The sequence below is a fragment of the Podarcis gaigeae genome, assembly GCF_964106915.1.
Source record: "Podarcis gaigeae genome assembly, chromosome: 7".
Classification (NCBI taxonomy): domain Eukaryota; kingdom Metazoa; phylum Chordata; class Lepidosauria; order Squamata; family Lacertidae; genus Podarcis; species Podarcis gaigeae.
The window spans coordinates 677,996-704,871 of NC_139683.1; the positions used below are offsets into that span (position 1 = coordinate 677,996).

The 26,876-nt window shown below is 54.1% G+C and overlaps 2 protein-coding genes across 7 annotated transcripts in view; both read left to right on the top strand.

The window, feature by feature from the left end:
* Positions 1-833: 833 nt before the first annotated feature.
* Positions 834-6,559, top strand: MAF1 (MAF1 homolog, negative regulator of RNA polymerase III). The gene is made up of 8 exons (XM_083749431.1): positions 834-1,249; positions 2,303-2,446; positions 2,582-2,710; positions 3,198-3,363; positions 4,149-4,270; positions 4,652-4,771; positions 4,901-5,026; positions 5,218-6,559. Exons 2-8 carry the CDS (start codon positions 2,364-2,366, stop codon positions 5,237-5,239), a joined length of 768 nt encoding a protein of 255 aa, XP_083605557.1. The 5' UTR covers positions 834-1,249; positions 2,303-2,363; the 3' UTR covers positions 5,240-6,559.
* Positions 6,560-6,584: 25 nt separating this feature from the next.
* Positions 6,585-26,876, top strand: part of WDR97 (WD repeat domain 97) — a 41,781-nt gene continuing 21,489 nt past the window's right edge. For 2 of the 6 annotated variants that reach the window (XM_083748951.1, XM_083748956.1), the window contains exons 1-14: positions 10,270-10,387; positions 11,844-12,037; positions 12,703-12,884; positions 14,611-15,200; positions 16,482-16,603; positions 17,844-18,492; positions 20,447-20,595; positions 23,070-23,306; positions 23,412-23,502; positions 24,702-24,834; positions 24,962-25,089; positions 25,681-25,756; positions 26,133-26,288; positions 26,599-26,745. In XM_083748951.1, coding sequence (XP_083605077.1) covers positions 12,016-12,037; positions 12,703-12,884; positions 14,611-15,200; positions 16,482-16,603; positions 17,844-18,492; positions 20,447-20,595; positions 23,070-23,306; positions 23,412-23,502; positions 24,702-24,834; positions 24,962-25,089; positions 25,681-25,756; positions 26,133-26,288; positions 26,599-26,745 — 2,682 coding nt within the window. In that variant the 5' untranslated portion in view covers positions 10,270-10,387; positions 11,844-12,015. The other 4 variants (XM_083748952.1, XM_083748955.1, XM_083748954.1 and 1 more) reach the window with 3 other exon arrangements.

The window sequence follows — 26,876 nt, forward strand, 5'->3', positions numbered from 1 at the left end:
ACAGTCCATTGTTTCTCAGGCCTTTCTGATGCCTTCTGGCCTTGCTAAAGAACCACATTGCAACTTCCTTTCTGTCCGGGAACCATGCCAGAACAAGAGATTGAAACATACAGTATCTGAACACTCTGAAACCCCTTTCCTGCCAAGAGTCCAATAGTCCCGACAGCTTTCTGTTCATGCTCAGAGGACTCCTGAGGGAGGAGAAAGGAGGAGGGAACTGGAAAGGGGTATATATGCTTGTGCACATGATTGTGAACTCGTGCATGCTTTTTGTGACTTAGCACACTTGCTCCTTCTACCAGTTCATGGATGGTAGAAATAAAAGCCTGTTCTCCGAAATTATTCCTTGAGTGTTTGTCCCAGGCGCAATATTTTTCCCACCCGAGGGCAAAGCCTCATAAGGCTACACAACAACGCTCCTTTCGATGAATTTGCGCTGCTTTTGCTGTGGAGATATCCTAGGTTGGTTTTAAATTATTCTCATCTGTCTTGTGGCTGCTTCATATGGAAAAAGCAGCGAGCAATTTTAAAAATGAAATCAAGTGAATAATCCTGGTCAATTAAAAGATTGCCTGAATTGCTTGGCCTTCCCAAGGAAAAGAATTGCGTCTGCACTGGAGCAGCAGGTCCCGATTCCGGCATCTCTCCGACGCGCGCCCCCGCCCTCTGGGAAAGGGGCGTGGCCTCCCCGTTGAGTGACAGCTGGCCCGCCCCTTCTTTGTTCCCCGCTCGGCTCGACAGCGCCTTGAGGCGGCCGCCAATGAGAGCCCGGCTCTAGCCCAACGGGTGGGGCTGGACACATGCCGTTGATTAGCGTGCAGAGGAGCCACTGGGATGCGTCAGCCCGAGTGATGGGCACACGCTTGGTCCAATGGAGATGAGGGATCTGGCTGGCGCCCAATGGCTGCCCGCGCGGGGCGGAGCCGCTCGCTCTTGTTGTCGTCCTCTGCTCGAAGCCCGAAGAGTCAAGTCGGTCGCTTCGCCTGACAGGAAAGAAGGAAGGAAGGAAGGAAGGAAGGGAAGCAGGGAGGGAGGCCGGGAAAGCGACTCCGCGTCGGGCGCTCGACTAGCAAGCGGGGCCATGGCCGGGTCTGCGGGGCCCCTGAGGGCCGCCGGGCGGAGACGGGCCCAAGCGGCGGCGGCTGAGGCGACGGCGGCTGAGGCGGCCACGCCCGCTTCGAGTTCCCCCCGCGGCCTGCGCTGCTCGACGGCGCGCAGCCCCTGAAGGAGGCGGCGGCGGCGGCGGCAGGTGGGTAACGGGGCCTGCCCGGGCCGCGAGGGGCGGGACTGCGCTTCCCGGCATGCCCCGCGCGGGGGCCGCCTCGGCGGGCGCCGTCCTTGGTGCCGCGGGGCATCATGGGAAGCCGAGTCTTTCGGCGGGCGGGGCGGGAAGTGGACTTGGAGGCCCGTCTCCTTCGAGGGGGGGCGCCCCCAATCTGCTCTGGGTCTTGGGCGCTCATCCTCTGCCCTCCGCGGAGCCGAGCCGCGTTCCGCCCCCGAGGCTGAAGCACCCGAAGCTCCTCGGGGGCCTGGCCGAGTCCACTAGATGGCTCTGGGGGTCCCTTCCAGCTCTCCCGTCCTTCTGTGTATCCTCTTTCCCACCCCAGCCAGACGTGACTTCGGGACTAGGGTTTGCCTCTCTCTCACCCGGGCTATGCATGGGCGAGCGTCCCCGGGGGAGAGCAAAGTAAATGCTCGCTAGCGCCCGAGAACGTTTCTCGTAAACCACGTTTCCCTTAGAAAATCAAAACAGCAAGGACCCCACAAAATCTCCAGGAGGATTCTTTGGACACATTTCTAGGTTCACCATTTGATCGTGTAACCTTCCGCTCTTCTCTTTTATTGCTGTCACATCCACCTGCACCACATCCGCTTTCTTCTTAACCTCACGGTTCTCAGATAATTTTCCACCTGCCTCCTCCACAGAGACTGTTATTTTAGTTAACGTAGATCTGGAGGCCAAGTGCAACTGAGTGCATGGAATTATGGTTGGGTGGCATTTTGGGAGTTGAAGTCAAGATGGGAGGTGTCAAGGCTTGGGTATCACAAAACTCTCCCCTTTTCCACTAAAGTATTTCACAGGTGCTGACTAGAGCGGGGGGGGGGGGTGGTCATCTGCATCCCTGTATGAGCCACTGCCTTGCTGGTCTTCCAGAGCCAGCGCCGGCCTCCTTCCCTGTCTGCTTTTTTGATATGCTTTGAGTATAGTGTCCCCTTGTGGGTGGGCAGCAGCAGATCCCAACGTCTTCTGTTCCTCAGAAGTGTCTATTAACAGTGTCTATTCTCTCTCTGCCACTGCCAGGAAATTTCAACCTAGAAGCGGTAATCCTGAGAATTTATTCCAGCACCAGGAGGTACAAAAAATGAAGCTGTTGGAAAACTCAAGTTTTGAAGCCCTAAACTCCCAGCTGACGGTGGAAACGGGAGATGCACACATCATTGGCAGGTGAGTGGCAAGGCAGCTCCTGAACTGGGCCATCTTGCCATGTGGCCCCAAGGGTGCTTTTCTGCAGCTTAGAGGCCTCTCCAAACTGAGATACACCCCCACCTCCCCAGCTGAGTCTTGCCCGTCTTCCCTCAGGATTGAGAGCTACTCTTGCAAGATGGCCGGGGACGACAAGCACCTCTTCAAGCAGTTCTGCCAGGAAGGGCAGCCCCACGTGCTTGAGGCCCTGTCCCCACCTCAAACCACCGGGATCAGCCCCAGCAGGTATGTGCTGTCTCTTCCTCGCCCCACACAGACGAGGCAGAGCTGGCTCATCATCACCAGCTTCACTTGGCCTTGCAGGTCGGTGGGCTGGCTAAGAGTTCTGCAAGCCAGGGGAGTCTCATGTATAATTATTATTGTTGTTGTTGTTGTTGTTGTTGTTGTTGTTGTTTGTTTATATCCCACCCACCTGACTGGGTTTCCCCAGCCACTCTGGGTGGCTTCCAATAAAATATAAAAAATATTGCCGGGGGGAACTCAGAACTTCCTGTTCTCGGCTTGCTGGGGCCGATGGGAGTTTGGGAGTCCAGTAGCACTGGAGTCCCCCATTCTTGGTTTAATGCTACATGAAATGCTGCTGCTGTTCTCTGGAGCATCCCAGGCCCTGCCCTTTCTCAACTGGTGCTTTGAGGCTGTTGTGTCAAGATCATTCTGCACAGGCTTCCTCCAGGCGGAGGTAACTGACCACATCCTGTCCCTTGTGTGCTAGGCTCAGCAAGAGCCAAAGTGGCGATGAGGAGGGCCCCCTCAGCGACAAATGCAGCCGCAAGACCCTCTTCTACCTGATAGCCACCCTCAACGAGTCCTTCCGTCCTGACTACGACTTCAGCGCTGCCAAGAGCCACGAATTCAGCCGGGAGCCGAGTCTCAACTGGGTAAGCCCCCACCCTGCTATGATAATCTGGCCTTCAGGCCCCACACAAGTCAGCAGGTCTCTTGGCCCTCCTTGGCATCCCGGGTCTCATAGCCCCACACGAGATAGAAGTTCTCCAGCACTGCTTTTTGCATGGATGCCTGCCCATTCTTCTCCCCCTCCCCCCCCCACATTGAAAAGTGCCAGGTCCCAGTGAGTGGCTTCTAGAGAAGGATTTCCTTCACACTGACCTAAAGGCTCCGTCTCCCTCCCATTTTTTGCCCTCTTCCCACAGAGGAAGGGGCATCTTTTGCCCCCGAGATGCTTGGGGTGGGGAAACATCCGCCTGGCATGACACCCCTCCCTGCAGTTCTACTCAGCACCTGCTTCCTGCCTCCTAGGATTTTTGCAAACTGGTGAAAAGATTACCTGTATGGGATGGATCAGGCCAACCCGTTGGCATATCTGGTCCCTTTTCCAGCTTGGGTGCCCCTGGATCCCATCCAGCTTTCCTGCTGGAACCTGCATCTGCTGTCCTAGACAGGCCCCACCTGTCTGTCTCATGGAGGGGGCCCCTCTTCAGTCCAGCTCAAGGCTGGGGCTTCCCTGGCCCCTTCACCTGGTCTAGGACTGGGAGGAGCTGCAACCTTTCTGTCTACCTGAAGCCTCCCACGCTTGAGCTGCTGCAGGGCCACGCTGTAGCCTCCTGGGGGCAGTGCAGGGATGGTGGGGGGAAATGTACACATGCGCCCCTTCCCTCTTTGCAGCACCAGGCCCTCACCAAGCTCCCCTCTGGGTCTGTTTCAGGTGGTGAACGCTGTGAACTGCAGCCTCTTTTCTGCTGTGCGGGAGGATTTCAGCGCCCTGAAGCCCCACCTGTGGGATGCTGTGGACCAGGAGATCTGCCTCTCGGAGTGCGACATCTACAGGTGGGCTCCCCGTGCTGCTCTCGGGCACCAAGGGGTGGGTGGGGGCTGCTTTGCTAGCAGCCCACCCTGTGGAACACCCTCACATCAGATGTCAAGGGAATAAACAGCTATCTGTCTTTTAGAAGGCATCAGAAGGCAGCCCTCTTTAAGGAAGTTTTTAACATTTCATGCTTTATTGCATTTTTAATATTCTGTTGGGAGCTGCCCAGGGTGGCTAGGGAAACCCCCCAGATGGGCGGGGTATAATGATAAATAATAATAAATTTTATTTATATCCCGCCCTCCCCAGCCGAAGCCAGGCTCAGAGCGGCTAACAACAAATTATTATTATTATTTATTATTATTATTATCATTATTATTCTGCTTTTTCTGCCAATGTAGCTACAACCCGGACCTGGACTCGGACCCCTTTGGAGAAGAGGGCAGCCTGTGGTCCTTCAACTACTTCTTCTACAACAAGCGGTTGAAGCGGATTGTCTTTTTCACCTGCCGTTCCATCAGGTCAGGGTCCCCGCCAAAGTGGCAGGTTTTGAGGCCTCCCCCCCCCCTTGCTCCCTGGGTCCCCTTCCTGGTCCAAAGGGCAGCTTGAGGCCTTGGGAGACATAATGTGGTGGGCTTCTCTTTCTGCAGTGGCTCCACATACCCTCACCCCGAAGCGGGAAATGAGCTGAACATGGATCTGAGCGAGGATGATGCGGAGGAGGAGGAGGCGGCCGGCCCCCGCGACGAGGACGGGGCCAGCCTTGAGGAGGATAGGTGAGGGGGCTTGGTGTCAGAAGCCCGCTGCCCCCACTGGAGTTGGCCAGAGCTGGACAAGGCCTAGGGATCCCTCTCTTTGTGGCCTGCAGCTCACGTGGTGGCCCCTCCTGGGAGCGAGGTGCTTGGGGGGGGGGCTTTGCTTCTCCCTGTGGCTGTGGGGTGCTGAGGACCTCCTTTCCTGTCTGCAGGAGACAAGTGATCTGCATGTGACTTCTTGGGCTCTTTTGCGCCCCCTCTGAAGACAGCTCCTCCAGCGTGTTCCCCCAGACTAGCCCGGCGTCGTCGTCTTGCTCTGCCTATTGGCCCTGTGGATGCTGCCTGACCAGCTGGTGCCTCCAGACTCCCAAGGATGCTGCCAGCCAGTCCCTTTGCCCGCCTGCAGGCTTTGGCACCCCTGCAGCACTGGAAACTCTGTCCGGCCCCCAAGAAGCACTTTTCTGTTGCAAGTGGCATCAGAGCAAATGCCCTCCGTTCATCTGCAGTAGCAGCCACCATGGTGGAGAGGCTCCCCCTGTCTGGGTTTGGGGCTGTGCCTCTCTATCCTCAGGACGCTGGACCCTCTCAGACTGACCCTCCCTGGAGATTTGTCCGTCAGTTTCAAGTGTCTGTGGCCCCTTTCTGCTGACTTCCAGGCGCTACAACCTGCTAAAGACTGCACAACATGCAGAAGCTGGATTTCCTGAGGATGGCATCTCCCCCTCCCTTGTTTTTGACCGCAAAAGACATTGGTGCCGAGTGTCCTGGACTGGCAGAAGTCAGGGTTTGGGCACCTTGGTGGCTTGGCTGCTTTGCTTTCCCCCAAGGGCTCATAGAGTTTTATTTTTATATTCCGGCCCAACCCTTTGTGCTCGTGTCTCCCCCGCCCACCCTCCCTGCACCCTTTCCAATGCCAGCCTCCTTCCACCTGATGCCCACCTCTTCCTCCTTTCAGGCTCCACTCCGTGGCCCAACGGACTCATTTCTGGGTTGGTAGGAGGGAGCGCTTGATACCTCCTCTGCTCAAGAGCGGAAGGAACATTGGTGCTGGCAGAGCAGGAGGGGGCTGCTCTCGTGCCCTTGCCATCATACTATGGGGCTGTGAAAGTGCCCCCCTTTCTCTTGCACTGACTTGGATTCCCTCCGGGGGGGGGGGGGGGCAGGGTGTCTTGCCGTCTTTTCTGCAGTCTTGTGATCTGATTCCAGAGGGCTATGGCTGCAGGGGCCTCTATCCCTTGGCTTCTCATCTGGGCAAAATCACTCCAGGCCCACCATTTGGAGCAACCTGCCAAGAACAACAGGCCTGGTCCCCTGTTCAACGCACCCCCCTCAAAAAAAAGGTTGGGGGGAGAAGCAGCCTGCCTTTGGTCCCCTTGAGGCTTCCCCGCTGCTGCTTCCTGCTGCTTCCCTTGCCCCTGTGCTAGGCAGCAAGTGATTTTGGAGCACCCCTTTGCCTCTTTCCCTTTAGATCCACTGGCTTGTTTGCCACCTCCTGTTTAATTCTGTTGCCTAGCAATTTTATTGTTGCAGTTATAAACGTTTTTCTCCCTGCGACTTGACATCGTTCTGTTTCCTCGAAGGAGCATCCGGATAGGGGGAGAGGGTGCCAGAGGGAAGGGTCTGCTCTGTGACTGCCCCCCACAGCCCTCTCAGAACTTATTTGTTCCCGGGAAGCTGTAGCTGTGAGCGCAACAGGTGGGATGTTGTGTGCTTCTGGGGTCAGCCTGATCCTTCAGGATTGCTCTTGCATTTCTGGCAAGAAGAGCCTCTTGCTCTTTTTGGGGCAGGCAAAGAACAACAGAGCAAAATGATTTCTAGAATTCTCTCCCTGTCCCTGGTAAGTCTGCCTTGATATCCCAGTGGTGAATTGTATGTGTGGACAGACAGAGGGTAGTTTTGGAGGGTTGAGAAATAGCACTGTTGCCCCTGAACTGGCACAACTTCAGGGGTCTGGGTCTGGACCACAGTGTGGCTCATGGGTTGGGGTGTTGTGACATCATCCACATGCGCCAGTACTCTGAGGCCTCTTCCTCCACTCCACCAACATCATGCAAAGGTCAGCCAGTCCTGGCTCACACCTTGGTAGTGGGACGTGGGGCAGTTGTATCTTCACAGAGCCTAGACAGTCAAGCCTTCAATCTAACTGATTTGTATGTGTGTTTGTGTGTGTGTTATTTATTTAAGACAGTTATATACCATTTAATCAGTAGCATTTCTAAGTGGTGTCTAAAAACCATATAGACATTGAAATAATAAAAGTATCATAAACCAGAACACTTCCTTAAAATGCCTGCTGGGACAAGAAAGTCTCAACAAGGAGGATGTCTGTGTAATCTGAAACTTGCCCCCCTCGCCTCCACTGCATGGGGTTACTGGGGGAGGAGCAGCCTCAGGCCAGAGCTGGAGGCCCCGTCTTCAAGAGGAACCTGCAAGACCACACCCAGGAAGCCAGTGTTTAAAAAAAAAGAAAAAAGGCAAAGGACCCCTGACAGTTCAGTTCTCATTTCTAGACGTGAATGACTCTGGGGTTGTGTTCATCTCGCTTTACAGGCCAAGGGAGCCGGCGTTCCTCCGCAGACAGTTTTTCCGGGTCATGTGGCCAGCATGACTAAGTTGCTTCTGGCAAAACCAGAGCGGCGCACGGAGACACCGTTTACCTTCCCGCTGGAGTGGTACCTATTTATCTACTTGCACTGGTGTGCTCTCAAACTGCTAGGTTGGCAGGAGCTGGGACAGAGCAAGGGGAGCTCACCCTGTTGTGGGGATTCGAACTGCTGACCTTTTGATCAGCAAGCCCAAGAGGCTCAGTGGTTTAGACCACATCGCCACCCGCGTTAGCTTGTGCCAAAATTTGGATTCTAGCAAAAGACACTCTGCTTTGGATTGCTTCAGTCCACTGGTGCAAACTGGGTGGGAGAGGTGTTGCCAGTGGTGACTCTCAACGTTTTGCATCTGCTTCTTCACTTCTGAAGTTCCTGTTTCTCCAGTGACATTTGAGAGGGGAGCAAAGTTTCAGCACTGCAAGCATTTCAGACCAGGTCTGCCTTAATTTGTGGGACAAGGGGGCAGCTCCACCAAGTGCTGGGGGGGAGAGTAATCTGGAGGACCACTCACTAAGCCTGAGCTTGATTTAAATCTTTATTTCTAATACATTCTCCCCACCTTTCTACATAAATCATTATCAACCAATTAACATTGCCCTCGTCCTCCCGTATGTCTCCTGCCCCAAAACAAATGCAGGCAGGTAAAGAGACACTGTGTAACAAACTCTAGTGCCTGTTGGGCGCTCTCAAAAAAGCCCTAACCTCCCTCACAGGGTGGTTATGAGGATGAAATGGAGAGGAGAACCATGCAGGCCGCCTTGAGATCCTTGGAAGATAAAGGTGGTGTATAAAGGAAGGAAAATAAAGGACACCTGGTCAGCCACTGTGAGGAAAGGATGCTGGCAATTTTATATTCTTCTGATTCCTTGTGGTAGGGAAGGCTAATGGAATTCAACTGGGCCTGCCTCAGTTTCAGCTGCTGGGTTCAAGTGTCCGTCCTGGTCAGTATTCCCCCTTCCCAACAGAAGTCCCACAATATTCCTTAAAAGTTTGCCCTGGCATGGGGGGGGGGGCACCTGTGGCACCTGAATGCTTCCTGCTCATCATTTTCCTCTTCCTGCTGGTTCCAGGAAGTCACTGGGGACACAGACCATTGGCAGCTGCTTGATCTGGTGCCAGTGCTGTGCGACTCACGGCCCTTAGCCTACGCTTTGTGCTGTTGCCCTGCAAGGGAGAGCTGGCTGGGTCTTCTAGGGTGCCAGCACCCAGATTTCCAGCAGCAGGCATTTGAAAGCATTGATTCCTCGCAACGGGGGGTGCAGAGCAGAGCCACCACGGAGGCAGAGCAGAATCACTCAGGCTGGTAGCCATTGGGATCCAGCGCTGAGGGCCTTCTGGCGGTTCCCTCATTGTGAGAAGTGAGGTTACAGGGAACCAGGCGGAGGGCCTTCTTGGTAGTGGCACCCGCCCCGTGGAACACCCTCCCATCAGATGTCAAGGAAATAAGCAGCAACTATCTTATCTTTAGAGACATCTGAAGGCAGCCCTGTTGAAGTTTTTAATACTTAATGCTGCATTGTGTTTAATACTCGATTGGGAGCTGCCCAGAGTGGCTGGGGAAACTCAGCAAGATGGGTGGGGTATAAATAATAAATTATTATTATTATTATTATTATTATTGGTACCCCTTTGCCTAATTCTCTCTCAAAGCCATCTACCACTGTCTCCCGGGGGAGGGAGTTCCACGGTTTAACTCTGCGCTGTGTGAAGAAGGACTTTCTGAATCGCTCAACGTTCAGCTTCCTGGGATTTCCGCAAGTTCCAGGGTTGTGAGAGGGAGAAAACTTCTCTCTCTCAACTTTCTCCATGAACTTCTGTCATGTCACCCCTTAATCTTCTTTCCCCCAAACGCTGCAGCTTTTCTTCACAGGCGAGTCTCTCCATCCTCTCCTGCTTCCCTCCTGCTGCCCTTCCAAAAAGGTGGGCACTGAAGGGGACACAGCCTGGCTTCCTGCTCCTGGTGCGTCCGTGAGAAGCAGCTCCTTCTCTGCTAACAATACAGAGCCCCCTTTTGAATTGCACCCTCTCCCCAAAGGTGCACGGGTGTCATAGAAGGAAGAGCCCTAAGTGAACTGAGTCCGGATGCAACCTTTCTCCCTCTTCTGGGGCTCTTGAGGAAACTGACCCCTTGCTGGGGTGAGAGACGGCAAAGACCTCCTTGGGCTGCAGGGTGGGCCAGTGGTTAGAGCGCCCTACCAGGATCTGGGAGAGACCAGCATTCCAATCCCTGCTTAGCTGTGAAGCTGGCTGGGCATGACCTTGAGGCCAGTTGCTGCCTCTCAGCCTAGCCTACTTTGTAGGGTTGTTCTGAGGAGAACATGAGAAGGAAGAAAACCCATACGGGCCACCTTGAGCTCCTTGAAGGAAAAAGTAGGGTGGGAACACAATATATAAGTAAATGAATAGCAATAAAAACTTCATCAGAGAAGGCAGACCACAGCCCGGCCACCTAGGAGACCAAAGGGATGCTCACTGATCTGCAGGGCCGCCCTCCTCGCCCTCCCTCTGTCCACACTCAGGAGCTTGGCATCCCTGGGCCAACATGCAAGTGCGGACAGGCAGCGACCTCTCTTCCCTCCTGAGGACTGGCATCTCGTTGCACCCCCTCTGGGCGTGCCAAGCCCAGCGCCCTGCCTGGAGGGCTCCCTGCGCCCACCTGCATCCCTCCCCGGCTGCGTTTCCTGCCCCAAGGACCAGGCCCGGCCAGCCCTGCTGGTCAACAGAACGCCTGTCTCCATGGCAACGTGGCTCGGCCGGCCCAGGCTCCCGCAGGCCCCAGGTAAATGCTGCCATCTTGCGAGTGGGCAGTGCGAAGCCCCGGGAGCCAAAGGAGACGAGGGGAGGCTCTCCTCCTGCTGCCGCCCCTCAGGGATGGGGCTGGGCAAAAGCCTGGGCAGGTGCCAGCTCCTCCTTCCAGGCCCTGATCCGGTGCCCTGCCTGGAGGCAGCCTGTGAGGGTCTCAGCCGCACCACCACCCCAGCCTGAACTGTGCGGGGGGGGGGGGGTGCAGTGGCAGTTGTCACTCTGGAAGAAAGTGGAGTTGTCAAGTGTTTGGGCCTGAGCTCCAGAGGGTGGTCCTCCAGAGGGGTACCTGCACTTTTTTGGCGGGGGGAGAAGCTGTGTAAGAAATGGGTGCTAGAGCTTTTCACTGAGATATCTGTGTGTGCGTTCTTAGAATACACAGGTCTCCATTTTGTGGATTTGCATGTAGCAGGTCATTGTTATTCTGAGCTCCCCTTGGATGGAAAGCGCAACTCGTACATTGAACAATTGTCCAGGCTGGTTTTTACGTTGCTTTTAAATATTTGCATTTCATCATCTAACCTGCCCTGGAAAGATTCTGTCTGATGATGGGATGGATATTGATATCTTATTAAGAAACATGCATCTCTTTTACCTCGCCTGGCCTTTGACTGCTGAGACATAGCTGTCAACATTTTCCTTTTTTTAAGGGAAATTCCCTTATTCCAAATAGGATTCCTCACAAGAAAAGGGAAAAGTTGACAGCTATGTGCTGAGATAGGACGCTCTCTAGTTGTGATTGTAATTGGTTTTAAACTGTTTTTAAGACTGAATTTTAAATGGTTGCAATCTTCTCTGGGACCTTATGGTGAAGGGAGGGTAAGAAATAATAATAAGAAATCACCATCACCACCGGGACAAAACTCATGGTGACTTTATGGTTTGTTAATGAATCTATGGTTTAGGTTGATGTGCAATGAGACCTAGGATGGGTAGCTTCCTTGGGTGGCTCTCATTAGATCTCTCCCCAATTCCCTATGACATGCCCACTGTTGTGGGGAGAGCCGAGCTGGTATGCATAGGAAAAGGCACAGTACAGTGGCACCTCGGGTTAAGCACTTAATTCATTCCGGAGGTCTGTTCTGAACCTGAAACTGTTCTTAACCTGAAGCACCACTTTAACTAATGGGCCTCCTGCTGCTGCCGCACCGCCAGAGCACGATTTCTGTTCTCATCCTGAAGCAAAGTTCTTAACCTGAGGTACTATTTCTGGGTTAGCAGAGTCTGTAACCTGAAGCGTATGTAACCTGAGGTACCACTGTACCTCCAATAAATATGGACTATAATTTGCAATTCTGCTCGTCACTTCCAACAGATGAGCTGAAAACCCTCTGCATTTCTACAGAAACACTCTCATGCTTAATGGTTACCTAGGGTGGCTAGGCTTTTAATAACATCATTATTAAAAAAATATATTATTGCTACTTTTCCAGGTTCCAGTGCGGACCCCGTGCCTTGAAAGCTGGTTCCAAGTCCAGCTTTGCAGGTTCTAAGAAGGCGTTTGGTTCCCTTTGCCCTTCAGCATCCTCTGTGTGGATGAGCTGCTCTGTTCACCCCTGATACGAGGAGTCTGCTGTCCAGAGCAAGGCAGAACTTACAGGGATAATGGAGGCGGAACGCAGAAGCTGTAAGCAGGGTTGCATCAGGGTGGTGTGGTGTCTGTAGGAGCCCTGAGGGGTCCAGACCCTGCCCCTGGGTGTCTTCACCAGCCTCATCATGCTGCTGAGCGAAGCCAGGAGTGGTCCCCGAGGGGTGATGCTCTCAGGGGCTTGTGTGGGGAGGGAGAGACCCAGAGACAAATAGGTACAAATGAGTAAGGAAAGAGTAAAGGGACCCCTGACCATTAGGTCCAGTTGTGGCTGACTCTGGGGTTGCGGCGCTCATCTCGCTTTATTGGCCGAGGGAGCCGGCGTACAGCTTCCGGGTCATGTGGCCAGCATGACTAAGCTGCTTCTGACAAACAGAGCAGCGCACGGAAACGCCATTTACCTTCCTGCTGGAGTGGTGCATATTTATCTACTTGTACTTTGGCGTGCTTTCGAACTGCTAGGTTGGCAGGAGCAGGGACCGAGCAACGGGAGCTCACCCCATCGCAGGGATTCGAACCGCCAACCTTCTGATCAGCAAGCCCTGGGCTCTGTAGTTTAACCCACAGCGCCACCCGCATCCCCCTCTACAAATGAGTACTTCCTGTAAAAAGGGGGAAATGGAACAGCACCTCACAGGGGTGTGGAGGGAACCGATGGGTCACTTGTGAGTGACATCCTTACAGCTCCCACCTTCCTCCAACAGCCACCCGTGGAGAGCGAAGGAAGCGGCTGCGCCTGTCCTTAGAGCCCTTTGAAAACATGAAGGAGGTGGGAGCGGAGGAGGAGAAGCAGAATGAGCCACAGCCGGTACCCAAGGCTCAGCCAAGCAGGGCGTACCTGCACTGGATCAAACTCCAGAAACGCCTCCGCCGCGCTCTGGACCTGGTACATTTCTTGGGGGAGAAGCCGGTCTGGCCAGGGGGGTCCAGGTGTGGCAGCTGTGTCTCAGTGAAATCCTCAGCACCTGGGGTTCAGGAGAGGAGAGGTGCCAGGGCACCAGCCGCTCGGACCTGCTCAGAAAATGGCACCATGCACCTGTCTCAAGTATCCTCCTGCTGCTTCAGGTGTCCCAGAGATGTTTCCTGCCATTGCAAACAGGCTTTTGGAGGGGCTCACATGAACCCTCTCGTGGAAGGGAACATCCAGTGCCTTGAATGGTTATCCATTTGTACCCCATTCCTCTCTTCCTGCTCCCTGCAAATGTGCTCTGAATATCAGGGGCCAACAAGATGCCTGGGTGAGCCCTTGAGAAAGACCCAGGTCCCTCAGGGCTCTCCTCTCCTCACCTGGGGTTCCTGGCATCTGGCCTTCAGAGGTATTTTCTGCCTCCAACAGGTGGCAGTAAAACACAGCTGTTTTGCTCTCCTTTTTCTCCATGAATGTGGCACATCCCCTTTTAAAGAAATCTGAGTAGGTGACCATGATGGCATATTTTGGGAGTGAATTCCATTTTTAAAACTATGTGCTGCGTACTGTGGTGCCCCAGCATATTTGGGTAGTAGGAGCTGCAATCCAAACCGTATGAAGTTGAAGGAGAACGTCAGGGCCAAGCCCTGTTGGTTGTCCTGAGCTCCTCTGCCTCCTGTTCTGAGCCCCTCGCAGAAGCAGACAATATTTACTGCTCCCTTTGTGGGGCCAGCCTTAACTTGCTTTGTTCCGCCATCAAGGTCTTTCCCAGCCTCCTGATCCCCAAGAGCTCTCCAAGGTCCCTGGGACCCCACAGCTAGAGCCAGCGGCATAGATTGCCGCTCAGGTGCCGGGTGCGGGGGCGTGTCCTGCAACTGGAGGGGCGATCTGCGCCCATGGGGGCGGGGCAAGCCTCTCTGATGCCTGGAGCCTCTATTATTATTATTATTATTATTATTATTATTATTATTATTATTATTATTAAATTTTATTTATATCCTGCCCTCCTCAGCCATGACCAGGCTCAGGGCAGCTCACACCGGTATAAAAACAATTGAATGAAATACAACTTAAAAACAAGATCAAAATACAACATTAAAATGCAGCCTCATTTCAGTAGGAACTCAAATCAAAAACTTTTGGGGGATGAAAACGTCAAGTCTTCACCAAGGCCAACTATCCAGACTGGTCCTACGTGGGCCAGAAAAAAGCCAGGGAAGTCCCCAAATAGGAGTTCCATCACAGAAGGAGAAAGGAAAGAGGGGATGGGGATCAAGTTGATTCCAAGCCAAAGGCCAAGCAGAACAACTCTGTCTTACAGGCCCTGCAGAAAGAAATCATATCCCACAGAGCCCTAGTCTCATGAGACAGAGCGTTCCACCAGGCCGGAGCCATCACTGAAAAGGCCCTGGCTCCAGTTGAGGCTAATCTGACTTCCTTAGGGCCTTTAGGGTGTTCTTATTTATGGACCTTAAGGTCCTCTGTGGGGCATACCGGGAGAGGCGGTCCCATAGATATGAGGGTCTTCCACCTCCCCCATAGGGGTCTGCGCCCATGTCCAAGGAACGGGCAGCACCCATGAGTTGGAAGGGGCTCATGCAGTGCAACACTCTGGAATAAGCGCATGCAGAGAGCGCTCCACTCGGCCCGATGCTCTTGCTGGTGGTGGGGCCAACGCTGCCTGGCCTTCGTCTTCCTCTTGCAGATGAAGAAGGAGGACTTGAAGCCCATCCACCTGAGCCACGGCCTGCAGCACCTGAGTCGCTCAGCCTTGGGCAGCCCCGTGCGGTGCGTGACGCACGATGTGCACGGGAATCGCTTTGTGGTGCTGGACTCGGAGAACAAGCTGCACTTCTTGAAGGAGGAGGGCTCCTACAAGAGCTGCCTGAAGGCCCCTGCCCCCATGGCGGGAATCCTGCACACCTCCCTGGTCAACCAGTTTGTGGCTTGGGACGAGGGCGGCCTCCAGGTCCTGGACTCCGGCTTCCAGCTGCTCTCCCAGGTCCGCTCCGCCATGCCCATCCGATGCGGGATCTACAGCGAGAACCTAAACCGGATCGTGACCGCGGGGGACGGGAACCTGACCATCTGGGACTTCCGCTATGGCTGCCGGAGCCTGCAGTGCCGCGTGGTCCTGAGCGAGGGCCTGGGGCCCGGAGACGTCTTCTCCCACATCGCCCTGGACACCAGCAGCTTGCAGCCCCAGCGCTGCTTTGCCTCCAGCACGACGGGCGCTGCGGCCTGGGATATCTCCAGTGGGAAACTCCTCTCTTTCAAGAAGGAGCTCCACAACAGGTGAGGCTCCTCCCGGGCCCCGCAGAGAACTGGTCTTCCCAGCAAGGAGAGAGGCCCCCACTGGGAACAGGATGCCCCCATGCAAGGATGGGCTTTCTCTTGGGCACAGAGCTGGGGCAGGTTCCTCCTTGTTCCATCTTGGACTATATAAGGCAGCGGTTCCCAAACTTTTCTGGTCTGCCACCCACTTGGTTCCGTTAATTCATTTCCAGTGGCCCCCGCACCCTACTTTATAAAAAACATCATTTGGAGCAATGGCTTGCACAACCCACTAAGGGAGATAATTATTGCAGATTTTAATATTGTGCAGCTTGAAGCAATCGGATGCATAAAACCCTATTAGAATACAAATTGTCCGGACCCATTAATCAGATTCAAAGCTTCACTAAAACAGGTACAAAACAATGGTACCTCCAGAAAGTTGTATAAAGTGCATGCATATTCAAGCACAGGTTCTTCTTCTTAAATATATAACATAATTACAATCTGCAAAAATCAAAGCTATGTTTATTCCATAGCTTGTGTGAGCCTGGATCCAGCCCAAGTCCATACAACTCCCGGAGAGGGTAATTTACACCTCCTTCTCCTGCTGTGCCTGAGAACAAAGAGTCAAAAGGCAACTCCCTTTCAAAAAGGCAAATTTGCAATTGAATACCTCAATCATGCGACCTAAGGTTAAACACTCACCTGTAAGAGCAGAGAACATCATCAGTTAATCATTAACGCGCTTAGAGAGCTTCAGAATGGCCCAGTGGAATTTTCCACTGCGCACCACCCAGGCTGCGGCTAGTTTGACCCCCACCCCACCCCCATGATTGAGAAGCACCTCCACTTGACCTCCTGTGGCCCCAGCGTTATTTGTTTTTATGATTTCTTAAATTTGTTAGTCACTTTATCTTGCCCAAGGCAACCCAAAGCAACTTGAGGAGGCATTCATCCAAGGAAGCCAATGGGAAGTAGATCCCAAAGACACGGGGGAGAGAGAGAGAGAGAATATCTCTTTGCGCACAAAGCACAACAACCAGAATTCTCTCCCACAAGTTGTGGTGATGGTGACTGAACCCTGGAGCTCTGGAAAGGGTGGCAGTTCTTGGTTTGTGTCCTGCCGCTAATACCTCAGAGCCACCTGACTGAGCTGCTTTGGGAAGCGGAGGGCTGGTCTGCATGGTCCATGGAAACATAAGATCATAGAGTGGTAGAGTTGTAAGGGATCCTGGAGACCACGCAGTCCAAGAAGGACCTGATGTAACCCGGGCTGCTCTTCTTCGTCTTCTCTCCCAGGGTGATCACAGACCTCACCTACTGCGAAGTGATCGGCTGTGCCATCACGGCCTCACGGGACACAACCATCAAGGTCTGGGACAAGAACTGGCACATTCAGATGGTCTTTGTGGGCCACACGGGTGAGCGTGGGTGCGTCACTCTCAGCCAGGATGCGGAGATAAGGGCAACTGAAGAATCCCCCCCCCCCAGCCATTAGGAAGGCCTTTGGCAAGAGACCGACGCCTCTTTCCCCCTTAGGCTGGGACATACTCACATTCGCACCACCTCTGGCTGCTGCCTCCCTCGCAGGAGTGGCGTGTCCAAGAGGGCTGCCTCATCGTCATGGGGGCAGCCCTGGCTGCAATAGCCACTCTTTCCTCCTACAGGATAGTTTTATGGCCAGAAAGTCAATGGGGGAGTTTTTCCCAACATGAAAATACAACGATGGGAGGCTGAACCTGTTGAATTTCTGCCTAGCACGCAGCTGCTAAAAGGGATAAGGGTGCCTAGCAGTTGTTGATGTTGAATGTCTCTAGGTCTTTAATAAGGTCTGCTGAGCCACCGTTGGACATTTGAATATCTATCCTGGCCAAAACATCTAGCTATATGAATTAGTACTGGGTTGTAAGTGTGGGAATGTTCAGGGATTCAGGAGAGGATATATTGTCTGATAATAGCCTTTCCCGCTTGTGTTAACAAGTTCACAATTTAGCAGAGTAACATTCCCCTTTTTAAACTCACAGCAGATGCGTTTGCTCAGACGCTCTAAAGCTTCTATAAAAGATAAGACACAACCAGTTTTCTACAAAAGTATAAAAAGAGTTTACTCACATTCTGTTCACAGTTGGATCCCAGAAGGCAGACTTAGCTTCAAAAAGTAACATACACCTGGAAACTATCTCATAAGGAGATAGTTTGTCCTCTCTTGACTGGAGGCCAAGAGAGCATCTTTGGCTAAGCAGATGTTGCTTCTTTGATGCATGTAGTCAAAGAGAGAGAGAGATGGCTGCCCTGCCCTGTGCTTTTGTTGTTACCTGCACAGGTGAGGCCCCACCCACCTCTAGTCCCATGCAGAGGAAGTCTGTCCCAGCCCAGAAGGAAACAGGAAGTTGACCTGCTGGCTGGACAAACATTCCTCCCCATGTGTAAACATGTTCACTCTAGGAGTGTTGTACTTGACTGCTCTTGTGCTTCACATCCCACAGTAAGGAGAACCAGAGCTCAAAGCAGGACCAGGTGGAGCCTGCTCTCCTTCCTGCAGCTCTTCTGAAGATGCGCGAAGGCACTGATCCGCTCCTGTCTCCATCCCCACGTAGCTGTGACTGGCTTTGGCCCCCTTTGAGCTTCTTGTGCCCCCCCCCTCACACCTTGTGCCCCCAGGTCCGGTCGTTGCTGTTACCATCTACCCTCAGAGGCCCCTCATCTTCTCCGCCTCCCAGGACGGCACCATCCGCACCTGGAACCTCAACACCATTGACCAGGTGGACCAGGTCCATTTGTCGGAGCCCGTGGAGACCCTGAAGGCCGTCACCCTTTCTCACGTCGTCTCCGTCTCCGGCTCGTCCCTGACCCTCTGGAAGATCAACAAGCTCTACTCGCTGTACACGCCTGTGGGCTGCCCCGTCCGGCGCATCAGCTGCGTCAACCTGGAGGCCCTGGGCAGCTTCCCCGTCCGCGCCCTCTGCGTCTGCCAGGACTCCACCGTGCGGATGGTGGATGCTCAGAGCGGAGTCATCATCGCCATCCTCTTCCTGGACAGCCCCCGCCAGGGCCTGGACGTGGCATACTGCCTGCCCCGGGAGACCCTCTTTGTGCTGATGGAGGATGGGGCCGTGCTGTGGGTCAACAGCGCCCAGGATCCCATGCAGGTCAAGAAGAGCCTTCCGGGCCACACCTGGGCCTCTGCCCCCTGCTGCCTCCTGGTCTACAGCCACGTGCTGGACCCGGAGAAGGCCTATTCCCAGTGGCTGGATGTGGTGGATTGCAAAGGCTACAGGAAGCAGTGGCTGAAACTCCCGGATAAAAACAGGTAACGCGGGTGAGATGGACGGGGCGGGACTCGGGAGAAGCCCCTCTCTTTTTTCCAATTTTTTAAATTGGTTTTCACAACATTATAAACGAACAAACAGAAATCACAGCCTTATTGAAAATTACACTTATTAACATTGTTAAGTGACTTCCTTGCTTCCCCTTGCATATCCTTTAACGGTTTTCCAAATCTCAGTTCTTATAAAATTTAACTTAAACATTAGCATCCTTAAATCTTCACATTATGAAATTAAACATATTAAGTCATCACTTAACATAAATAAAATCCTAAGCCAATTAAGTATCTGCAAGCTGTTTTCAGTTAATTTAACTTAACATATTTATCTAAGTAATCATTAAATTTGATCCAATCTTTCTGATACTCCTCCTCCTCCTGGTCGCGAACTCTTCCGGTTAGGTTGGCTAGCTCCGAAAAATCCATCATCTTCATCTGCCATTCTTCTATCGTTGGTAATTCTTGGGTTTTCCACTTTTTAGCTAACAAAATATGAGCAGCAGTTGTGGCATACAAAAATAATTTAACATCTTTTGAGAGAAGCCCCTCCCACCTCCTTCATTGCCAGGGCTGCCAGTGGGTCTTACTCTCCGGTAGGTGCTGCTGCCACCCTCCTTCCCAACTGCTCCTTCATCCTGCCTGGGGTGCAGCAAAGCAGTTGCTGGTCAACGTTCCCTTATGAGTTAATTTGGCGAGTAAAGGCAGCCCACACTCTCATCAGAAGACCCTCAGAAGAGCCTGCGGGGTCAATAGTAATAATAATAATAATAATAATAATAATAATAATAAGCCGCCCAGAGTGGCTGGGGAAACCCAGCCAGATGGGCGGGGTACAAATAAATAATAATAATAATAATAATAATAATAATATAATAATAATAATAATAATAATAATAATAATAATAATAATAATAATAATAATAATTTATTTATACTCCACCCATCTGGCTGGGTTTCCCCAGCCACTCTGGGCGGCTTCCAGCAAAACATTAAAATACAATAAGTCATCAAATATTAAAAGCTTCCCTTGCAACTCCATTCCTAAACTCCCAGAAGCAGAGGCTCCAGGCGTCCCAGCACATGGGATGCTGAAAACCAGAGTCTGCCCTGCCTAGCGTTAGCCAGGCTCCTCGCTCTGCTGGAAGGGCCAAGGCACCTGCACTGTCCTCCTGAGACACAGCAGACCACAACAGACATTGCTTTTCCATGTGCCTTAAATCCTGTGCTTTACATTCCCCATGTCTGCCTGCCTTTCCCCCCGCTATTTTTTTATTTATTAATACTGTATTTTTTATTAAGATTTTAACAATAAGAACATCAAACATCACATTTCAAAAGCAGGAGCTGTAGAACACCCAAACTGGAATTTCCCCATTCGAAACATGCAGAGTCACTGATTTGGTGTCAACATATAAAATCATGATAGAGTATGACAAACTAATCAAACTACAAGTAATATCTATACCAAGTCATGATACACATAAAAAAATGAAATGAAATAAAAGTATCATGGAAAGTCTTAAAATAAATAATGCTTTGAGGTGGCTTGAAGTGAGAACAAAAATGAAACCTTAGACTATTCATATAACTAAAGAACTACATGGCAGAAGGATGTTATTTCCCCCCCAGGTGAGCCAGGTCCACCCAAGAACCTGGGCGGGGAGAGGGGGGGGTTAGGAAATGATGCCAGGCACACAGTTCTAAGTGCCGTGGTGCAAGAAGATTACCAGGTTTGGCTATGCTCAGGAAATCTATAAAGTCAACCCAAGTTCCAGCAAAACTCTCTTTTTGAATTTGTCCTTGTGCAAACCCTTTTCTTTTCTTTTACCACATCCAGATTGGGCTAATCCTTCCCCCGACCCCAGAAGCTGCCATTCCACTGTGCACATCTGTCTGAACATGCTTATCAAAGGACGCTTCTCTTCCCCTCCCCCCCCAGGTTCCTGCTAATTTTGGGGCACAAAACGGGCTTCCTGACCGTGGTGGAGTGGTTTCTGACCCGAGACCGGTACAAGGTGGACGCTCATGGCCCCCAAGCGGTCACAGCCTTGGCTGAATACCCCACGCAGATGTGTATCATTTCGGCAGGTGAGTCCTCTGGTTAGGCAAACCCAAATATCAGGGATGGGGGGTGCAGATCTTCACCCTCCATGTATCCTGCCCCCCCCCCGGCACACGAGTGCTGCCCGGCAGTAATACGGGGAGGAGCTCAGACCCCCGACCCACAAATATTGAGGGGGATGAAGCCCCTTCTGCCCTCTATAGTTGGTGTCCCCAAAGGTCAGAGAAGGTCTTTTGGTAGTCCAGCTCTGGAGCTCCCTCCCCCAGGAGACCCTGACCAACGTGGATGGCTTTAAGAGAGGATGAGGTAAATTCATAGAAGCCTCTGGATGTATATTTTGCTCTAGGAGACTTACAGTGGTGCCCCGCAAGACGAATGCCTCGCTAAACGAAAAACCCGCAAGACGAAAGGGTTTTCCGATTTTTTAGCGGCTTCGCAAGACGAATTTCCCTATGGGCTTGCTTCGCAAGACGAAAGCCCATAGGGAAATCTCCGGGGACAGTGGGGAAGCGCAGCGCGCCTTCTCCTCTGTTCCCGGACCTGTCCTAAGGCTTGCGGTGGGAGGTCCGGGAACAGAGGGGAAGGCGCGAAGGGCTTCTCCTCTGTTCCCGGGGCTTGCGGTGGGAGGAGGGTTTTTCCTCCCCACCGCCAACATTCAGAACAGCATTCTGAATGTTGGCGGTGGGGAGGAAAGCCCTCCTCCCACTGCAAGCCTTCAGGACAGGTCCGGGAACAGAGGTGAAGGTGCGCAGCGCTTCTCCTCTGTTCTCGGGGCTTGCGGTGGGAGGAGGGTTTTTCCTCCCCACCGCCACATTCAGAACAGCATTCTGAATGTTGGCGGTGGGGTGGAAAGCCCTCCTCCCACCGCAAGCCTTCAGGACAGGTCCGGGAACAGAGGGGAAGGTGCGCAGCCTGCTGCCCCGCGCGAGGGGCGCTCTTAAGCAGAGCGCCCCTCGCGCGGGCCGACATTCGCCGCTTGGAGAGCCCTGAGGGGAAGTCCTGCAGGGTTCCCCAAGCTGCGAATGTCTGCGCCGCGCGAGGGGCGCTCTTCTTAAGAGCGCCCCTCGCGCGGGGCAGCAGGCTGCTATCCGCAGCTTGGAGAGCCCTGCGGGGAAGTCCTGCAGGGCTCCCCAAGCTGCGAATGTCTGCCCCTCGCGCGGGGCAGCAGGCTGCTATCCGCAGCTTGGAGAGCCCTCTGGACCTCTTCTGAAGGCGGGTGGGGGGCAAAAGTCTTTGTCCCCCCTGCCTGCCTTCCCAGGGGATTTTAAAATGCTGGCGGGCGGCAGCGCTGCCGCCCGCCAGCATTTTAAGATCGCCCCGGACAGCGGAGAAGTCTCCGCTGTCCCGGGAAGGGGGGGGGGAAGCAAAGACTTTCGCCCCCCCCACGTCGGCCTTCAGAAGAGGTCGGGGGACAGACTGTCCCCAAACCTGGTCTGAAGGCGGTTTCCATAGGAACGCATTGATTGATTTTCAATGCATTCCTATGGGAAACCGTGCTTCGCAAGACGAAAAACTCGCAAGACGAAAAGACTTGCGGAACGAATTAATTTCGTCTTGCGAGGCACCACTGTAGTTTGGTCAGAATCGAATCTACCCTTCTAGAGTTAATGCTAAATACATCGCTTCTGGTCAATGAACCACCAGAGCTGCTAGAGGGCTGTGAAAATTTGTGTCTGGGCCTTTTTGGATTTGTCTGCCCATGCGCTATCTGAAACCCAGGGGGCAGCTTGGTTGCCAGGTGTGAAATATCACGTTTACCTGAATGTAATGCTCACCTTGAGGTGCGCATTGGATTTGACGCCGCATTAGATTCGTGTAAATATGGTATATTGGGAATGTTTTCAGCTCTCCTGCCTTGCTGCAAGGAAGGTACAGTTTCCAGCCTAAACATCTTAATGATTTGTGCCCTTCAGTAGTACTTAGAGAGAGACAGGGGCCAGGAATTTAGCAGTTCAGAGGGATACAAAAATCAAACCATTCATTCTATTTTTGGGGACTCAGATGTAAGAAAAGGGCAGGAGACGTATCCGTGTATAAGACGCCCCCTAATTTTTGACATTATTTTAAAGGGGGAAAACCTAGTCTTATACACGGAAAAATACGGTAATTCTGCTAAGTGGCTACAGCAAAATTCTATGACGAGTTCAACAGTGGAATCCACCATTAGATATTTAGAATATTTGCTGGAACCAAGACCACTGGTGGAGGAAGAGGAGTGCGGGGGGAGCGCACCGCCCCCGGCACTGCAATCCTGGTGGGGTGCCATCGTGGCTGCCCCCCCCCCGTCTGCGCTGGGCACCACACCCATACAGGTGGCATGCCCCACCCCCAGGACACGCCCCAGCCCTGCCCCAGCCTGCTCTCTGCCCCCCCCCCCGGTGCTGGAGCATGAAGCTCTGCCACTGAACAAGACCCCTGGTTAGAAGGGGCTCGGGCATCGTGCAGACCAGCCCCTCCAAACTCAAGGCTGACCCTGTGCCTCTCCTTGCCCCTGGGGCAGGTGCCGACCGCACGGTGAAGATGTGGCGCGTCTTCCCCTACACCACGGAGTGCCTGGTCCCGCTGCTGAGCTTCTCCTGCGCCTCCCCTGCCTTGCACCTGTGCTCCCTGGGGGAGACGCTGGCGGTGGCCTTCCAGGACCCCCAGACGGCCACCTATAGCGTCGTCTACTACAACCTGATGAAGCAGACGCGCTCCGAGCACAAACCCGAAGACGACGCCCAGGACGACATCACAGGTGCGCGGGAGCCGGGAGGGTGCAAAGGCCAGGCCGGGGGGGGCAAGGGGGGCTCGGCTCTCCTGTCTCACAGCTGTCGCCCCCTCGCTGCCTCCCTTCCTCCAGGCCTCTGCTGCTGCCCCAACCTGAAGCTCTTCGCCTCGTCCAGCAGAGATGGATCCGTGAAGATCTGGGACATCGAGAACAAGCTGCTGCGGTGACTGACGGGCCGGATTCTGTATGGGGAATGGGGGTGTCCTGTGGGCCGGGCCACCCTCCTGCTCCCGATGGGGCTCTCTCCTCCTTGCAGCTTTTGCAACCAGCACTGGAAAGCAGGTGGCCTTTAAGGAGAGGCTGGGGGCCACCTGTCCGGGATGCTTTAGTTGCCATTCCAGCATCGCAGGGGGTTGGGCTGGATGGCCCTTGGGGAGCCCATCTCTACGATCCTATGTCTGCTGGCATGCCTTTGGTGGGCGCACATAGGGGCATCGGAAGCTGCAGGCCACAGGTTCCTCCAACTCAGCATCATCCACACCAGGGTCTCCCCAGACTTGGTCTCCAGCTGTTGCTGGACTACAATGCCCATCATCCAAAGCTCACAGGACCAGCGGTCAGGGATGATGGGAACTGTAGTACAAAACCAGCTGGGGACCCAAGTTTGGGGAACCCTGGTCTACACTGACTGGTAGCAATGGCTCTGGCAGGCTTTGAGCAGGGCTCTCCCCCAGCCTCGTCTGGAGACGCCCAGGGACCAGCTGGGAGCAAGCGCCATGGGGATCCAGCAGGCCTCATTCGGAGCAAGCCAACTCTGTGTCGTGTCCCCCACAGGGGGGCCTGCTTTGCCTGCAGGGCAGTGTGGGGCCCCCTGATTGCTTTGGAGGCTGTTGGAAGTTTGAAACGTTTGCTCTCCTGACACCCCTCCCGACACCCCAGGAAAGGAAAAGAAAAGAGCTGCAGACAACCCTCCTCCACTTCCCCACCAGCGTTTGGAGTTCCATCGCTGCTGTTCTCAAAATTCCTTTCCCACCTTCCCTTTAATTTCCCGGATCCATCCATTTCTTGCTTCTATTTAGAACTGTAGATTTGGAAGGGACTCCCCTGGGCCATCCATCCCAACCCCCCCCCCCCCACAATGCAGGAATCCCAGCTGAAGGATCCAATGAGACTTTATATCCATATCTACCTTTCAGGCGACCGCGCCTTTGCCACACGTGACAACCAAATGTTTTGTTTGGATTTTAAAGCAGAGCTTAAGGCGGCCTCTGTGCTCCTTATGCTTTTAATGTTTCCGTCCATGGTGGAGAGTCTGTGTTAGCCCGTCTGCCTCTGCTCTGGGCTGCCCAACCTCGGCTTGTGGGGGTTTTGGGAAGGGTCCCTGGAAGCCAAGCTCACCCCCCCCCCGTTTCTGCCCTGCAGGCACCTGAAGATGAACAGCATCCCGGAGAGCCTGGCCTTTGCCAACCACTGGGGGGACCTGCTGGTTGGGCTGGAGAAACACGTCTTCCTCATCCACCACAACAAGTACCTCCCCAACTACTACAGGATGAAGGTGGGGCGCCTGGCGTCCCTTGGGGGTGGGGGGCAGGCCACCCGGCCAGGCTCCCCGCTGCTGCCCCCGTGCTCTTTGCTGGGGAAGTCTGTGCCCTGGGACAAGGACCCCTTCCTGTCTCCTGCAGCTGCTGTGCGCCAGGTTCCTGGAGCCCCTCAAGGGTGTCCCTCTCCCCATCAGCGATTCCCACTTTGAGGCTCTGGTCAAGGAAAACGTCCGGCGGCTGAAGCAGGACCCGCCCTTGGAGGAGACCGAGTAAGATTCCGGACAGCAGCCGAGCACCCAGCGCCAGGGGCACAGCATCTGGCTCCTTCCCTCGCTCTGGTGCCCCTTAGCAGGGCTGCTGAGATGAGGACACCTATGGATCTAGCGCTATCCATGCACACAGGGCAAGTTGAGGGTGCAAAACGACAGGTCCCTGCCCCGAGGACTTTACATTCTGTCATTTTAGGAGGGGAAAGGAAACGGAGGCAGGGAAGAAACAGAGGAATGGGTACATTTGTTTTGTCAATCCCTGCGTAGGCTAAGCTGCAGTATGCCTTGGGGGGGGGCTGCAGGAGCTCAAGGTGTTGTGGCAAAGGTTGGTTTTAGAAGGGAGAGGAAGGAGGGCAGAGAAAGTTTCCTGCTGGGTCCCTTCCAGCTCTACCACTCTGTGGTTCTGTTTGGGGAGGCAGTTCCCAGGGCAAAGAGGCCACTGGGTGGCCCAGGGTGGTGCTGGCGGGTGTTTTAGGACAGAGGAGCAGCTGAGCATTCCTGGGGAAAGGCCAGGGAGGGCGTCCAAAGTCACTATGCCAAGCTGCCTCTGGCATCTCCTCTGTTGCTCGCTCTCTTGTTCTCCGCACGCAGGTCCCCTGTGCCTGGAGCCCGCAGGATGGCCTTGCAGGAGTCCAGAGTGCTCCGCGACATGCACGCCAGGGCGGAGGTAAGGTCTGCCGCTCCCCCTGAGGAGACCAGAGCTTCTTCAAAGGGCAGCAGTGCCCTCTCTGGTGCCAAGGCCAGCTCCACAAGAGCCATGCGCCACTCAGCACCGGGGGAAGCGGCCCGGGAGTCCCGTGTGCGATGTTTCACAACAGGCGTTGGCAAGGTGGAAATGAGGGCTCAAGGGAGAGCAAAGATCAGGCACTTCCCAAGGGGAAAGCAGGCTGCGAGAGGGGAGAGCGTGTCTGGAGGGGGGGAGAAGGGAGGCCCACATGCCCAAGGCTGAATCTGGCTGGGCAAGGGGCTCTCTGGCCATGGGGCAGAGCATGGGAGGGAGGAGAGAGGGGCAGAGACGCCTTGAGCCCCACACCCTCTTGCAGGGACTCTCCCAGATGGCTGACAGGGACCAGGATCTGGAGCTGGTCCAGAAGGGGAAAGTGAGCGTGACCAAGAAATCGCGGCCCACCAAGGAAATGAAGGAAGAGGCCTTTGAGAAATACCTGCAGATATTCTACAAGCCACAACCCAAAATTGAGGTGAGGCTGGGCTGCTTCACTGGGCTGGGGGGTCGATGGGACTTGGTGGCAGGGAAGGGGCAGCTTCCAGGCAAGGGGGTCTCCCTGCAGGAGGTCCTGCAGCCCCTCCCCGCCCTGGATGGAAGGGCGAGGGGAGGGGAGGCCAGCAGAGAAGAGGTCAGACTTCCCAGGAGCTTTTGGTCCTTTGAGCATTTCCTCTGCAGAGCCGTGGGAGAGAGGCAGAGGGTAGTTTTGCATGTTCATCCAGTGGGGCCGCCTCACAGGTGGCGTTTATCGCGTCTCCTCCTCTCCGCCTTTTCTCTCCTCCCAGATCCCGGTGGAGGACACCTTCAATGCAGATGAGGTGCTGGAAGCCATGTGCCGGGCAAAGTCCATTTCGGAGCTCTATGGGCCAGACGGCATGTTCCTGGGCTGCTTCCCTCCACCCATTTCCCTGCAAGGTCCAGAGACGTTGGAGGTAACGGGGGGGGCGGTCGTCCCCCCCCCCGCCCTCCATGCTCTGCCTCAGGAGACATGTGGTCTCCTGCCTGGTGTCTCTGCCCTCTCACCGGTGGCTCTGAGCTAAAGGCCGACTCCCTTCCTCAGTTT